Source organism: Oncorhynchus gorbuscha, linkage group LG20, assembly GCF_021184085.1.
Source record: "Oncorhynchus gorbuscha isolate QuinsamMale2020 ecotype Even-year linkage group LG20, OgorEven_v1.0, whole genome shotgun sequence".
Classification (NCBI taxonomy): Eukaryota; Metazoa; Chordata; class Actinopteri; order Salmoniformes; family Salmonidae; genus Oncorhynchus; species Oncorhynchus gorbuscha.
This window is the reverse complement of record NC_060192.1, coordinates 17750196-17767761: the sequence shown is the minus strand read 5'-3', so window position 1 is coordinate 17767761 and position 17566 is coordinate 17750196. Positions and strand designations below refer to the sequence as shown.

The following is a 17566-nucleotide window of genomic DNA, read 5'->3' as shown; positions in this document are numbered from 1 at the left end:
CACACGCACGCACGCACGCACGCACGCACGCACACACACACACACACACACACACACACACACACACACACACACACACACACACACACACACACACACACACACACACACACACACACACACACACACACACACACACACACACACACACACACACACACACACCAATTGTTTATTTCACAAAATCTCTCTTTCTCTCTCTCTCTCTCTTTCTATCTGTAGAGATGTCAGGTACTGGGGCAGACATATCTCAGGTGCATTGGAAGCAGCAGTGGTTGGAGAACGGGACACTGTATTTCCACGTGTCCATGAGCACCTCTGAGCAGCTGATCCAGACCACCGTACCCACGGCCCGGGAACCTGCTCATGTCCTGCACGAACACATGCACCTGCTGCACATCTCTGTTATGGTAAGAAACACATACAGTCCTGGCCAAAGGTTTTGAGAATGACACAAATATTAATTTTTCACAAAGTCTGCTGCTTCAGTGTCTTTAGATATTTTTGTCAGATGTTACTATGGAATACTGAAGTATAATTACAAGCATTTCATAAGTGGCAAAGGCTTTTATTGACAATTACATGAAGTTGATGCAAAGAGTCAATCTTTGCAGGGTTGACCCTTCTTTTTCAAGACCTCTGCAATCCACCCTGGCATGCTGTCAATTAACTTCTGGGCTGACGGCAGCCCATTCTTGCATAGTCAATGCTTGGAGTTTGTCAGAATTTGTTTTTTTTTGTCCACCTGCCTCTTGAGGATTGACCACAATTACTCAATGGGATTAAGGTCTGGGGAGTTTCTTGGCCATGGACCCAAAATATTGATGTTTTGTTCCCCAGGCCACTTAGTTATCACTTTTGCCTCATGGCAAGGTGCTCCATCATGCTGGAAAAGGAATTGTTCGTCACCAAACTGTTTCTGGATGGTTGGGAGAAGTTGCTCTCAGAGGATGTGTTGGTACCATTCTTTATTCATGGCTGTGTACTTAGGCAAAATTGTGAGTGAGCCCACTCCCTTGGCTGAGAAGCAACCCCACACACATGAATGGTCTCAGGATGCTTTACTGTTGGCATGACACAGGACTGATGGTAGCACTCACCTTGTCTTCTCCGGACAAGCTTTTTTCCCGGATGCACCAAACAATCGGGGATTCATCAGAGAAAATGACTTTACTCCAGTCCTCAGCAGTCCAGTCCTCAGCAGTCCAGTCCTCAGCAGTCCAGTCCTCAGCAGTCCAGTCCTCAGCAGTCCAGTCCTCAGCAGTCCAGTCCTCAGCAGTCCAGTCCTCAGCAGTCCAATCCCTGTACCTTTTGCAGAATATCAGTCTGTCCCTGATGTTTTTCCTGGAGAGAAGTGGCTTCTTTGCTGCCCTTCTTGACACCAGGCCATCCTCCAAAAGTCTTCGCCTCACTGTGCGTGCAGATGCACTCACACCTACCTGCTGCCATTCCTGAACAAGCTCTGTACTGGTGGTTCCCCGATCCCGCAGATGAATCAACTTTAGGAGACGGTCCTGGCTCTTGCTGGACTTACTTGTGCGCCCTGAAGCCTTCTTCACAACAATTGAACTGCTCTCCTTGAAGTTCTTGATGATCCGATTAATGGTTGATGGGTTGATGGGCACGCATTTCACACATCTCCTTTGTTCTTCTGGAAACATGGACATACCAACAAACCTTCTCGTACATTACACCTCTACTACCATATCCATCTGTTCACCTGCCTCTGCATGCTCCACAAGTCTCTACTGCTCTCCTATAGGTCGTTATCAATAAAACGTCACGATATGGTGCAAAGCGTTCAATTTGGATGCTGGGGGGAAAGGAGACCCCCAGCTCTGCTAAAACCATTGACTACTTGGGGGTTTGTTAAATAAATGTAACTAAATGTAACTATTTGGTTGTAATATCATCACCTCATGAAGAGTAAATGCACCCTTCTGCTGCTTGACAGGCAAAATGGATGGGAAATGAACCTAAACCACTCATACTGGTCGGGTATAGTTCACTTTTATTGTATATCACTCAAATAGCCAATATTTAGAGATAGCGTGAGGCTATCCTCATGTATCTGAAATTACATGATCAATTCATGTTTACTGATCATGAAAAGCATACCGTTCATTTCTGTATAGTTATGATGATAGTGCTAAATTTGCACAATTGTTTTGCATGGAATAATCTGAAATGTGTAGCTCTGACTAGGCTCTTCATGAGGTGATGATATTACAACCAAATAGTTACATGTATTTAACAATCCTTTGAAAACGGCACACAGTTGTCAACGGTTGCAGCGACGCTGGGGATCTCCTTGGCCCCCAGCAAACAAATCGAACACTCTGCACCTTATTGTGACATTTTATTGATAACAACCTATACACCTACACACATCTCTCTTCTTCAATCCATTATACCTCTCCACTGGTATGTCCTGGTATGTCCTCTCCATTCAACTGTCTCCTCTTACACCTCTCCAGTCCCCTCTCTTCACTTCTCCACACCCTTTTTGCTCTCCTCTTTCTCACGTCTCACTCCTCTCTTTCTTTCTTATATTATCTCTATTCCTTGCTCCAGACGTCACTTCTCATCTCTCCAACTTAATCACCTCTCAATTACACTCCTCTTTTCTCTGCCCCTTTTGACCCCTCTCTCTACCTCCACCCCATCCTCACATCTCTTCACATCCCCTTCTCTCTGCCTCTTTCTCTCTCTTTCCCCCTCTATCTTTCCTTTTCTCTTTACCTATTGACTCGCTGTCCTCAGGGGAATTAGTGCTGGGCGATATGGCCAAAATATCATATCATGGTATTGTAAAAAAAAACGACGGTATGAGATTATTTGACAGTATTTTATGTTTTTAAATTATACAATTTCTAAATTTGCTTTATAAGTAGTGCATGACCTCAGGGTGGCAACACATACATTCTAAGTGATTTAAATGGGTCTTTCTCCATTCTGATTGTTTTATACGGTTCAATTCAACTTCAACCACGATTTTTATTTTTTATAATTTTCATACATTTCTGTATTTCCTGCACTCTTTTGAGAAAATGTCCACACTGCCATGTAGGGCTGCACGGTATCGGCAAACAATCTAAACCTTATTTCGAACCAAATGTTTGCAATAGCGATTTTACTTATGATTTGGAGCAGAACACTTTGGTGAAATGTTGGAATCATGGAAATGGAATGATTATTCTAATTCGAAGGAAAATGCCAGGGAGGAGTTATTATGATAGGGTAAGAACCAAAGTGTTTTTTTTAGGAACCAAAGTGTTGATAATCGTTTCCTAAGGGACCCTATAATCTTTGGCTACATTGACTGTTTAATTAGATGCACTATTGTAAAGTGGCTGTTCCACTGGATGTCATAAGGTGAATGCACCAATTTGTAAGTCGCTCTGGATAAGAGCGTCTGTTAAATGACTTAAATGTTAAATGTTAAATGTTAATCTTAGCTACTTCGTGTAGCTAACGTATTGATGCTTCTTGTATTCCTCTTTGATTTAGAAGGTGTTGTTGCAAAAACAACATGCTGATTTAGGTCTACACCATCACTGGTATTATCAGGCTGTATAACTAATTATGTTTGCTCTGACTCAGTACATGTATTAGCTAGCTACTTAGTGTTTAGCATTAGCAGCAACAAGATTTAGGCCCAACTTGCAAAGAAAAGACAAACTAGCTGTTTTCAGATGTAAGCAACACAAACTAATAGTGTAATTTTAGAACACTACTGGATTTTAAACATCTTTTTATAACTAGGCAAGTCACTTAAGAACAAATTCTTATTTTCAACGACGGCCTGTTCAGGGGCAGAACAACAGATTTGTACCTTGTCAGCTCGGGGGTTTGAACTTGCAACCTTCCGGTTTCTAGTCCAATGCTGTAACCACTGGGCTACCCTGCCTCCCCAAAGAAGCAAAGTGAAAAAAGCATTGTTGTCATCAACATTGTTGCATGTGCTGCATTGACCATGCAGACTGAACACAAGTGTCTTGTGGTCGAGGAACAACAAATAGAGAGAGCAGAGAGAGATGACGCAGCGAAGTAAACTATAAACACGGCCTACCACATTTAACAAACCAAACATTCAAATACTGTTATAGAAGGTAAAGTAAAAACCCAAACCGGTCATTGCATCAATACCAGTATATCTTAAAATATGCTATACTGCCCAGCCCTAAGGGGAATTGCTGTATCATGTGCATCATCCATCCATGCTGTCCGATGCAAATCTCTCACCCACCCTCAACGTGTCCCTCTGCTGACTAGCACTGTTTCAGGGCATAAACATTAGCAGGCTCTGTTTTTAAATATCACTTCACTGAGTGATGAGCCAGAGGTCATTCTGGGCAAGCTGGTTGAGCGATATAATAAAGTGGGTTCAAGCTCAGAGCAGACCCTACTTCATGCTTTCAGTCACCCCTCTTGGTTTTCCTTTGATACTTCCACTTGGACTTGATGTGAATGGTAGCATGTGTGTTTATCCGTGCGGAATCTCGTCATCTGTGAAATTGGGAAAGGATATTGAATAGGAAGGAAGAGGATCAGGAAACACGGTGTGTGCTTCTGGCCTCGGGGCCCAGGATGTCTCCTGGCTCTTTGCATCGTTAAGTGTAATTCTGTCAGTTCTGTGACAGGTTCGAGTCTGAGTGCTCTATTCTTTTGACATTGAGCTGTCGGTTTCTCTCTCCCGATTCCTCCTATGTTCATTCTCTCCATCAAGTACGTGGAAAGGACATCTTTTTGACATGGAACTCTGATAACCTTTTGAATTGTGCAGTTTATTCTGATTTGTTTAGATCATAATGTGTCCATATTATTGGAATTTCCATTGCTCTATTAATATTTACAGGACCGGTTTTAGAACACCTATTCATTCAAAGGTTTTTATGTATTTTTACTATTTTCTACATGGTAGAATAGTAGTGAAGACATCAAAACTATGAAATAACATATGGAATCATGTAGGAACCAAGAGAGTGTTAAACAAATCAAAATCTATTTTATATTTGAGATTCTTCAAATAGCCACCCTTTGCTTTGATGACAGCTTTACACACGCTTGGCATTCTCTTAACCAGCTTCATGAGGTAGTCACCTGGAATGCATTTCAATCAACAGGTGTGCCTTGTTAAAAGTGCATTTTTGGAATTTCTTTCCTTCTTAATGCGTTTGAGCCAATCAGTTGTGTGGTAAACAGAAGATAGCCCTATTCGGTAAAATACCAAGCCCATATTATGGCAAGAACAGCTCAAATAAACAAAGAGAAATGACAGCATCATTACTTTAAGACATGAAGGTCAGTCCATATGGAACATTTCAAGTACTTTGAAAGTTTATTCAAGTGCAGTCACAAAAACCATCAAGCGCTATGATGAAACTGGCTCTCATGAGGACCGCCACAGGAATGGAAGACACAGAGTTAAGAAAATGCAGCCCAAAGGACACCAATAAGAAGAAGAGACTTGCTTGGGCCAAGAAACACAAGCAATGGACATTAGACCGGTGGAAATTTGTCCTTTGGTGTGGAGTTCAAATTGGAGATTTTTGGTTCCAACCGTTGCATCTTTGTCAGACGTGGCGCGAGTGAACGAATGATCTCCGCATGTGTATTTCCAACCTTAATGGAGGATGAGTGGTTATGGTGTGGGGGTGCTTTGCTGATGACACTGTCTGTGATTTATTTTGAATTCAAGGCACCCTTAACCAGCATGGTTACCACATTATTCTGCAGTGATAGGCCATCCCATTGGGCTTAGTGGGACTATCATTTGTTTTTCAACAGTACAATGACGCAACAATTTGGCTCCCGAGTGGCACAGCGGTCGAAGGCACTGCATCTCAGTGCTAGAGGTGTCACTACAGACCCTGGTTTGATTCCAGGCTGTATCACAACCGGCCGACATTTAAAAAACAGATTAAAAAAACATGCATACACGCTAACACACTCACTATATATACACATGCATTTAGTGCTGTAGAGATGTGGTAGTGGTGGAGTAAGGGCCTGAGGGCACACAGTGTGTTGTGAAATCTGTGAATGTATTGTAATTTTGCTGGACCCCAGGAAGAGTAGCTGCTGCTTTGTAAATAAGAATTTGTTCTTAACTTACTTGCCTAGTTACATAAAGGTTCAATTAAATATACAAAAATACAAAAAACACACCTCCAGGCTGTGTAAGGGCTATTTTACCAAGGAGGAGAGTGCTGCATCAACCCATACAAAACTAACAATTAATTATAATACACACAATAATTCACATTTCTTGTTACTGCAGGGTTATTTTCCTACTGTGAGAAACAGATCAAATTAAGATCCTGCATCTGTATAGAATGCTAGCGTTCAAATTAAGAAGCATTTTACCTTAAATAATGTGCAGTATGGAGCTTACAAAGGCACATTTACTGCCCCAAAGTAAGCATTACTTTCAGCAGACAAGATAAATGATCTTATGTGCTAAATAAAATGCTCTTATGTTTTCAAAGTACACTTAGCTTTTCACCAAACATGACCCTACAGTGATCATAACTAAAATGTGTATATCACCATTACCATATCATTAAAAACATAGTCATTCACTGTATGATCTTAACATTAAAATCAAATGACTATTTAAACACAAAGACATATTTCTCCTTTTTTGAACTGCCTTGCCAAAAATAACACTAAACGCACAACTTAAAGTTCCTTTCAAAAAGCTTCGGGCATGCCATTAAACTCACTTAAGTAAGGAACAAGGACAAGCTTTCATTCTTCCACTCTAATGGGCTGACTTGTCAATCATGTCGAACAAGCGACAGCACGCCAGGATAATGATGATTTTATAGGTTACACTTAGACCTCTGTGTCTCAGATGGTAGGCTGCTGCCAGCTGTACCAGCCTCGAGATTTCAGATAATGAGCTTCCTCTTACTCATGATGAAGAACAAATAAGGGAATTCAATACAGGTTGTGAAAATCGGCGACATGAGGGCCAAAAGGTAAATGTTTTGTTATTCAATGAAGAAACAGTAGAGTTGGATAAGGGGTCTGTGGCCATTAGCTGTGCTTCCCCCACAGCTTCTCTCATTAGCCTCTCTTAACTTTTCCAGTTATTTGGAAAGATTTGATTTAGGGGAAAGTGTGCATGACACATGCATAAATGACGTCTTTAGGGAAATGGTCAAATGGATGTGTACCTTTTGAATTGGTATTCAGTATCGAAATGTGGTCGGGAGGGCTGTGTTTTCCATTGCTCTGTTTTAAGTGCTCATTGGCATATTTAAACCCATTGCCTATCAATTCCAGGAAACCTCTCCAGCATTACGAAGAACTTCCCTTCTGCTGTTATGCTGGTCAACCAGGACCAGTCACACTAAGAGCCCCTAGCTTGATCAGTCCTGACTCAGACCCCCGTCATGACCTTCTATGCCCCTGACTCCCCCCCCCCCCCCCCCCCTCTGGCCTTGCTACATTAGCGTGTCTGGTCCGAGACCGTCTGGTCGTAGGGGGTACATTAGCATGCGCCGGGCACTCGTCGGCTCCCCTTACATAAGCGTTTACAGCAGCTCCGCTCCCTGCATGGCTAATGTTGTGTCTGTTCCAGCAGCCTTGCCTGGAGGGCTTTATGTGACACCACTGATTCGAGCTCTCATCCTCAACGTCGAGTGATCAAACACTTGCGTTGAAGGTACCACACATAAAGCATAATGGTGGTCCGCGAAGCTGCTCGCTGCTTTTTGGGTGGTTATCCTAGAGCGTTTGCTGACAGGTTTTAGGATAACTCACACTGGCCTATAGTTATAAAGCCAGAATGAGCCCATTGGAAATCAACCCACTACTGTGTTAATAACATGTAATAATAGCTTTGGAAGCGCCTTGGTTGTCTTAGCATAGGGACTGAGAAGAGGATGGCTTGCTTTGCACTCTCTTGTCATTACCATTGATCCATGCCGTTTACCAATAATTGGGCATTATGCTAACCCAGTTGCTCTGGTGGCCTGCGTACTTATTGTGCAAAGGCTGTGGGAGATAATTGCCAAACCTTGCAGAGCAGCTAGTGCCAAGCTTACAATTCGGGCTCTCAAACAGAGAAGGAAATGGAAAAGAGAGGAAACAAAGGCATACTGTAGAATGTTATCCTCCTGCATCCTATCTGCCAGAGCCATTCATGCACAAGTCGGAATTAAATGGAATCGATAGTGATGAAGCAGTCTCTGACAGATCCTTTTACATTCCCCCTCAGAGCCAGAGAAGGAAGTGTGGCGCGTGGAATTATTAACACCTAGTGCTAACCACTTTGCCGCCACAAAAGAGTCACAGTGGCTGTTTGATCAGGCTCGCGAGATGTACTTCGCCGCGCATTAAACAAAACCACCCGGCAACCGAGAGAGAGAGAGAGAGAGAGAGGCAATTTCCCTGCCTCACTGGAACCCCCATTCCCCCCAGAACAGAATCCATCCATGTTTTAGGAATCTCAAGCTAAGACATATGAGGATAGGAGGACTAGGCACAGAGTGTGTGCATCTGTTTCTGGCACAGTAAGGATGGGAATGAAATACAATACTCTGCAATACTATTGACAAGTTTCAAAGAGAAAAAAAATACAGATTTATTGCCAGCCATAGTAGTGGTAAGGTGGATATTTCTTACATAAATGACGACACGTTTGGGTTCACTTGGAGGACAAGTAGTATTTTAACTCAATGGGACACAATAACGGCTGGCAGCTACCGGGCCTTTCATATGCCATGTAACGGAACATAATCTTCCCATTCTCTCAGATCTTGGCGTGAGTGGTTGGTGTACATGTCTTTCAAAGCAGAAGGCAGAAATAGACAATTCAGCCAATCGTAAACCATAAATATAGATGTGTGAAATGCTACATAAATCATAAAGATAGATATGTGTGGAATGCTACATAAACCATAAATATAGATATGTTTGGAATGCTACATAAACCATAAATATAGATATGTGTGGAATGCTACATAAACCATAAAGATAGATATGTGTGGAATGCTACATAAACCATAAATATAGATATGTGTGGAATGCTACATAAACCATAAAGATAGATATGTGTGGAATGCTACATAAACCATAAAGATAGATATGTGTGGAATGCTACATAAACCATAAATATAGATATGTGTGGAATACTACATAAACCATAAAGATAGATATGTGTGGAATGCTACATAAACCATAAAGATAGATATGTGTGGAATGCTACATATACCATAAAGATAGATAGATATGTGTGGAATGCTACATAAACCATAAAGATAGATATGTGTGGAATGCTACATAAACCATAAAGATAGATATGTGTGGAATGCTACATAAACCATAAAGATAGATATGTGTGGAATGCTACATAAACCATAAAGATAGATATGTGTGGAATGCTACATAAACCATAAAGATAGATAGATATGTGTGGAATGCTACATAAACCATAAATATAGATATGTGTGGAATGCTACATAAACCATAAAGATAGATAGATATGTGTGGAATGCTACATAAACCATAAATATAGATATGTGTGGAATGCTACATAAACCATCAAGATAGATATGTGTGGAATGCTACCTTTTAGACAAGCACTAAAGACAATGAATAATCTATCGTTTAGAACCATGAACCTATTCATTTTCACACCACTGCATCCATTACTAGGCTCATTCATTCCCATTCCGTTTGCAGTGTAACGGTATAGGAATAGTATCCTTATCATCACTCTCCTGCCAGATATGCATAGAGGGGCAGTGCACACTACACGCTAGGAGCCACCACTTTATAATTCACAAGTCAGTGGTTATGGATGGTCAGAGAGTGGAGGGTCACACAGAGCACACAGGTCCCTACACGCACAGTGTCCGCCCGTAATTGCGGCTCTACCGGAATCAAATTAATTTCCTAGGCTGGTACAAGCTGACATAATGTAGCTACTCTGGGCACAGACACATTTAATTATAGCATTTAACTCAGAGTGAGTTACATTTTAATTGTTCCCTGTTTAATTGTTCTGGCCACCTTTCGGTTCCTTTCATTTGACAAATGTGCATGTTATAGAGCCCTGAATACAGTATCAATTCTAATTAAAGCACACACAGTACCCAGCAGCTGAAGGAGACCGGGGTGGGAAGTTCTAGAAGGAAAAGTTATTAGGAAAGTGATTAACTCAGAGGAGATAATTGTACTTCAGACCTAAGCCTAAAGTTTATCTTCATCATCTCACTGAATGAATATGCATACAGTATCTCTTGTTCACAGTCTCTGACTTCCGGTACGACTATAACTGGACGAATCAATAAAATTAGATGGTTCTTTGATTCAACTTTTGTAATTGAATGACTTGTTAGCAACCACATTTGTATTGTAGATGAATGGGATTAAGACGGCCATTTTAGGGTTTGTCTTTTAGTCAGGAGCATGAAGGCAACAGTATCAGTCATTGAAGTTGGAATGGTATCAATAGTGCAGCCAATGCCAAGTTGTGTGCCATTGGTCAGAGTGAGAGCCAATGGTGAGAGCCAATGGTGGCAAGCTCAAGCTCTGCAGTCAATAAAGGCACCGTTCGCTTCCACACTTTTGTTTACACCCTGATAGTGTTTGATTACAAGCTTAGCTTGGACCTTGACAGGAACAGATGACATGACAGTGAGAATGAAATGACTTGTTGTGGAATAGGGAGAGAGGAGAGCTAGCACATGGAGTCAGCCACTGAAGGAGACATTTAAATTACACTGTGCCAAATAAACACATTAATGTAGTTCACTTTGACAGTGCCTTCCGTTCCCACAGCACAATATTGACAGTGCTCGCTCGCAGCCAAAGCAGGATTTTTTTTAGGGTTACAGTCAGAATAGCAATGACTATTCCTATTCTCTCTAACGTCTCTCATTGGACAGATTCAAATGACACTGCTTGGTAAGAAACTACTTTCTCTCTCTCTCTCTCTCTCTCTCTCTCTCTCTCTCTCTCTCTCTCTCTCTCTCTCTCTCTGTCTCTCTCTCTCTCTCTCTCTGTCTCTCTGTCTCTCTCTGTCTCTCTCTGTCTCTCTCTCTCTCTCTCTCTCTCTCTCTCTCTCTCTCTCTCTCTCTCTCTCTCTCTCTCTATGTCTCTCTCTCTCTCTCTCTCTCTCTCTCTCTGTCTCTCTCTCTCTCTCTCTCTCTCTCTCTCTCTCTCTCTCTCTCTCTCTCTCTCTCTCTCTCTGTCTCTCTATGTCTCTCTCTCTCTCTCTCTCTCTCTCTCTCTCTCTCTCTCTCTCTCTCTCTCTATCTCTCTCTCTCTCTCTCTCTCTCTCTCTCTCTCTCTCTCTCTCTCTCTCTCTCTCTCTCTCTCTCTCTCTCCCTATGTCTCTCTCTCTCTCTCTCTCTCTCTCTCTCTCTCTCTCTCTCTCTCTCTCTCTCTCTCTCTCTGTCTCCCTATGTCTCTCTCTCTCTCTCTCTCTCTCTCTCTCTCTCTCTCTCTCTCTCTCTCTCTATGTGTCTCTCTCTCTCTCTCTCTCTCTCTCTCTCTCTCTCTCTCTCTCTCTCTCTCTCTCTCTCTCTCTCTCTGTCTCTCTCTCTCTCTTTCTCTCTCTCTCTATGTGTCTCTCTCTCTCTCTCACTTTCCTCACTTGAAATAATGTTGTATATTGAGAGCAAAGGGAAAGGAATAAATATCTCCCTGACATCATTACAGGGAAATACAGCGGTGGTATTTCAGCGGACACCGTGATAGGCTAATGTTAGTGAATTTATCAAATGTCAAGCCTGTATAAGCCTATGAGATGATTAGATTCGGTTGGTGATTTACTCAGTGCTGGGAGGGAAGGAAGGGTTGATCACAATTCCAAAGACAAATGGGCGTTCCTAACAACGAGACACACATCACGCCATGTCAGCAGCATTGCCTCTACAGCCATTTAAACAAGCATTTCTCTACACCCGCAATAACATCTGCTAAATATGTGTATGTGACCAATACAATTTGATTTGATTTGATTGATATATTTTTGCTCTCCCGGGGACATTTATAAGCATATATCACTCTCATTCTGTGATAAATAGCTAAATATAAACATGAAATGCCATGCTCACATATACTGTACAACATAAATGCCAATAGTATTATCAAAAAGGGGCAGTGGAAACTTGCTATTTATAGTATATTTCCCCTTAGATATTTACAACTTCTGTAGAGTGACTTATTCAGTGCTTCATAGATCATTGGGTACAATACCATACCGAAGAGGCTAGATTTCACAAGCTTTGAAGATTTCTATAGACAGTTTGTTTTCTTGAACAGGGCATTTTAGTGTATGTGGTTACAGAGTACAATTCACATGCTTAAAAGCTGCCAAACTTTAACTGAAACGCAAGTAAGATTTTTGCACGACAGCCAAAATCTGAATGTGAATATATCTCCCTTTTTAATGTTCAAAGTAAAAAATAAAGCAGTAGACATTCTGCTGAAATGTAAACAGCAGTGTCACTTTTCTAACTAATCCACATAAATGTATCATCATTCCCCATGCTGCCTTTCGGTGGTGATCAATGTTTAAAACTTTGCCAGCGTATTGTTTATGGTAGCGCTGCGACACGGCAAAGTGTGTTCCTCTGTCTTTCCACTGTGCTGAGCAGCTAGGTTATCTCCATGTCTCCGATTCCAATGGCTGGAGACATTTTGACAGTGTCCCTATGCCATGAGAGAGAAAGCGAGAGATTCTGTCAGAAAGCACTTTCATTACCTAGTTAAAGCATACTGCCCCAGACGAAGTAAGGAAATAAGAAACAAGCCATCTGGTATTTCCTCCTTTGTAAGATAAGCCGTTTTCCATTGCTCATGCTCAAAGCTCACATTTGTCATTGGTCTGATGTCTTAGTTCAAATAGAGCGCAAACAGAATATTATACTTTAAACCAATATTATGAAATCTGGTAATTTAGGTCATGGGAGGTAGCAGTTACTTTGAACAACCTTCCATGAGAAGTGCTCTGTTTTGTGGGTTATCTTTTTCTGAAGCAGGAAGCATAATCAAAGCAGTGTCAAACAGTATCATCAGAGCTGTATCCTTTTCATATGCATATATGAGGCCACAGATACCAGTGGGACAGGTGTAACTGCCTAATTACCCGTAATTAGCCTGCAATGAGGACACGAAGAGCTGCCTGCCTCCAGTCAGTGCTCTCTCTCTCTACCCAGCAAGCAGCACCATATGTGGGGAGGACAGGAGGTCCTGCAGGGCCTAGTGCTCTGGGTACTAGGTAATAATGGTAACAGTACCAGGGGCTCTCTGTTAGAAGGAAGGCCTGGCAGGGTTCCCATGCACTGTGCCTCCACTGCATTCCCTGTCCAAGCTCAAAGCAGGACCTCCAACACATGTACAAGTGCTGTGGAGCCAATTCAAGGGCTGTTGCTGTGGTGATGTTAGTTCAACTACCGCTCCAGGGCTGTACTCTGTGTTCTCACAAGTACAGGGGATACAGAGAGAAGAAGGTGACTTTCAATGGCATTGAAACCAGTGTAAAGCTAGCTGCTCACTGTTAACCGTAGATAGTCGCTAAAAGTAATGATAGCACTGTACATTCAAAGCTAGGACTACCTGGTAGCATCTACTTGATTAACGTCATCAGAAGTAATGTACACAGGGGATGTAAAATGGTGTATTCTGTCTCGCTTTAACGAGGCATTTCAACATGAAGGTACGCATCTAGGTTTTTAAAAAGCACAAAATCCAATTTTTGGGGCTGCAAACATTGTTGAAGCCTTTCACTTTGTATTCTCAATTGAAATCCAGAGTTTTTCTCACCCTGAGTTATTAACTTTGCACAAGGCTTAAGGTGCTTTTAGAAAACAGTCTCCTGTGGCCCACGGTGTTATTTTTAATTGACCTCCTTTAATGCACAACACATGATTTTCCTCCCTCTGTGCATGCCTCTTCCTGTACTCCCCAAGGAAAGCGTGTGTGGATATCTAAAGTAAAGAGCTTATATATTAGACATATCTATGGGGCAAATTAATATTTTACTGGATCATTGTGGGGGATGAAATATTCATGTATGACTTAAGCAGGAGGGAATTTGATGCACCACTTTAATATCCACTATTATCAGATACACAAGACATCGGACAGATATGAAAATGACGTTTTTCCTTTATAATGCATCTGTTGTAGACCGTCGGATCCCAAGCTGCCTCGAATTGAAACCTTTGGTGTTTCATTACTAGTCATTCCCTCACACAGATATTGTAAGTATACTGAGCATATATAACAGCACTGTGTTGTTTTAAGAGACACTTATAGAAGGACTACATGGGAGATGTACCATGTTTATTATAGGAGTGGATTTACAATGGGAAGGCTGTGGTTATGGAGGAGGTAGCTTTACGTGTCCCTTAGGGGGGGTAGGAGCAGACTGCTTTAAGTCTCAGTGAAAATGCAAGCATTGGACCCCCACAGGCTTATGGCTGCCGCCTGCATAAATGAACCGAGGGAATCGAGAGAGAGAGAGAGAGAGAGAGAGAGAGAGAGAGAGAGAGAGAGAGAGAGAGAGAGAGAGAGAGAGAGAGAGAGAGAGAGAGAGAGAGAGAGAGAGAGAGAGAGAGAGAGAGAGAGAGAGAGAGAAACACAGCAGGGTGCTCCAGTGAAGCGTAGGCTGTAGGATATATGGATGGAGGGAAGAAATTGAAGAGAGCCCACATGTCTCCTCCCATTAGGGCACAAGTAGTGTCATCTGACAGCCCCAGACCAACCCACTCAGACCTAATGTCATGGCACTTGCTCTGCAAAGAATTACCCTTCCATCCATCATAGTTCATGAAAACAAAGATAGAAAAACAAGTTAATTCCAATGCTAACTAATTCATGGTTTACAATCAAGGCTATACTCATGGCTATATGGCCAATATACCACGGTTAAAGGCTGTTCAAAGCACGACACAACGCGGAGTGCCTGGATACTGTAACGGATGTCGTCTGGAGATAGAGAGGAGGATCAAGGTGCAGCGTGGTAATTGTTCATGTCTTTTTAATAAACAAACTGAACACTGGAACAAAACAATAAACGATGTGAACAAAAACTAAACCGTACCGTGTGGCCCAAACACTCGGAAACAAACACCCACAAACCAAAAGTGAAACCCAGGCTACCTAAGTCTGATTCTCAATCAGGGACAACAATTGACAGCTGCCTCTGATTGAGAACCAAACTAGGCCGAATTCAAAAACCAACATAGAAAAACCAACATAGACTGCCCATCCCAACTCACGCCCTGGCCATACTAAAACACAGACAAAAACAGAACTAAGGTCAGAACGTGACAGATACAACCCTTATCCATGGTATATTGGCCATATACCACAACCCCTGAGGTGCCTTATTTCTATTATAAACTGGTTACCAACGTAATTAAAACAATTTAAATAAATGTTTTGTCATACCCGTGGTACAGTATATCAGTGTTCTGGGCTCTAACCACCCGGTTTATAATGTGCATTTGGGTATTGTATCACATTTTAGAACAACTTCAAATTATATCTGCCTTTCCTGTTATTGGCTCCTACTGTGTGCATGATGAACACAGAGGGGTCAGCAAAATGCTCATTGTTTTGTCTAGAAAGCCCATTGTTTTGGTGCAATATGCTGAGACAGGTGCACCTGCTTTGGTAATGCCTCAGAGCACTTTGATTGATTCTCTCTCTTTCTTACTCTTTCTTTCTTTCTTTCTTTCTTTCTTTCTTTCTTTCTTACTTTCTTTCTTTCTTTCTTACTTTCTTTCTCTCTCTGTGTGTGTGTGTGTGTGTGTGTGTGTGTGTGTGTGTGTGTGTGTGTGTGTGTGTGTGTGTGTGTGTGTGTGTGTGTGTGTGTGTGTGTGTGTGTGTGTGTGTGTGTGTGTGTGTGTGTGTGTGTGTGTGTTTTTGTAAACAAGTGTGTGTCACAGCATGTTTTGGGACTCATTCAGCAGTTTTTACCTGATTAAGTACAATAATTAATAATGATATTGATTAAGTACAATACCATTGGCAATTGATGTTGAATATTCAAATTATATTCCTAAAACTTCGCCCAAAATGATGCTGTCTCTGCTTACTGTTGACAAGACATTGATAAATAGCCCAATGTCAATGTCAAAACAGTTTTAACGTGAACAAATCATATATATATATTGAAAACCTAAACATAAAATGTACTATCTACATATACATGTGCAACAATAGTAATCATATTACTTGTAGTTTTTACATGCACCAAAAACCCTGGGGGGATTCTCTGTTGAAACTACCACAACTCAAAAACCACATACACACTAGGTATATTTGCAAACTTTTTCAGGACCCTGTCTTTCAAAGATAATTCGTAAAAATCCAAATAACTTCACATATCTTCATTGTAAAGGGTTTAAACACTGTTTCCAATGCTTGTTCAACGACACATAAACAAGGAATGAACATGCATCTGTAGAACTGTCATTAAGACATTAACAGTTTACAGACGGTAGGCAATTAAGGTCACAGTTATGAAAATGTAGGACACTAAAGAGGCCTTTCTACTGACTCTGAGAAACACCAAAAGAAAGCTGCCAAGGGTACCTGCTCATCTGCGTGAACGTGCCTTAGGCATGCTACAAGGAGGCATGAGGACCGCAGATGTGGCTAGGGCAAATACTTGCATTGTCCGTACTGTGAGACGCCGAAGACAGCGCTACAGGGAGACAGGACGGACAGCTGACCGTCCTCGCAGTGGCAGACCACGTGTAACGACGCCTTCACAGGATCAGTACCTCCGAACATTACACCTGCAGGACAGGTACAGCATGGCAACAACAACTGCCCGAGTTACACCAGGAACGCACAATCCCTCCATCAGTGCTCAGACTGTCCGCAATAGACTGAGAGAGGCTGGACTGAGGGCTTGGTGGCCTGTTGTAAGGCAGGTCCTCACCATACATCACTGGCAACAATGTCGCCTATGGGCACAAACCCACCATCGCTGGAACAGACAGGACTGGCAAAAGGTGCTCTTAACTGACAAGTCATGGTTTTGTCTCACCAGGGGTGATGGTTGGATTAGCATGTATCGTCTAAGGAATGAGCGTTACACCGAGGTCTGTACTCTGGAGCAGGATCGATTTTGAGGTGGAGGGTCCGTCATGGTCTGGGGCGGTGTGTCACAGCATCATCGGACTGAGCTTGTTGTCATTGCAGGCAATCTCAACGCTGTGTGTTACAGGGAAGACATCCTCCTCCCTCATGTGGTACCCTTCCTGCAGGCTCATCCTGACATGACCCTCCAGCATGACAATGCCACCAGCCATACTGCTTGTTCTGTGCATGATTTCCTGCAAGACAGGAATATCAGTGTTCTGCCATGGCCAGCGAAGAGCCCGGATCTCAATCCCATTGAGCATGTCTGGAACCTGTTGGATTGGAGGGTGAGGGCTAGGGCCATTCCCCACAGAAATGTCCGGGAACTTGCAGGTGCCTCGGTGGAAGAGTGGGGTAACACTTCACAGCAAGAACTGGCAAATCTGGTGCAGTCTATAAAGAGGAGATGCACTGCAGTACTTAATGCAGCTGGTGGCCACAC

General features: G+C 42.3%; 1 protein-coding gene across 1 annotated transcript in view; it reads left to right on the top strand.

Moving 5' to 3' along the window:
* The window catches only part of LOC124007025 (astrotactin-2-like), a 528751-nt gene that overhangs the window by 95003 nt on the left and 416182 nt on the right, over nt 1-17566 (top strand). Inside the window, exon 2 of the mRNA XM_046317271.1 lies at nt 223-410. Coding sequence (XP_046173227.1) covers nt 223-410 — 188 coding nt within the window. The remainder of the gene's footprint in view (nt 1-222; nt 411-17566) is intronic.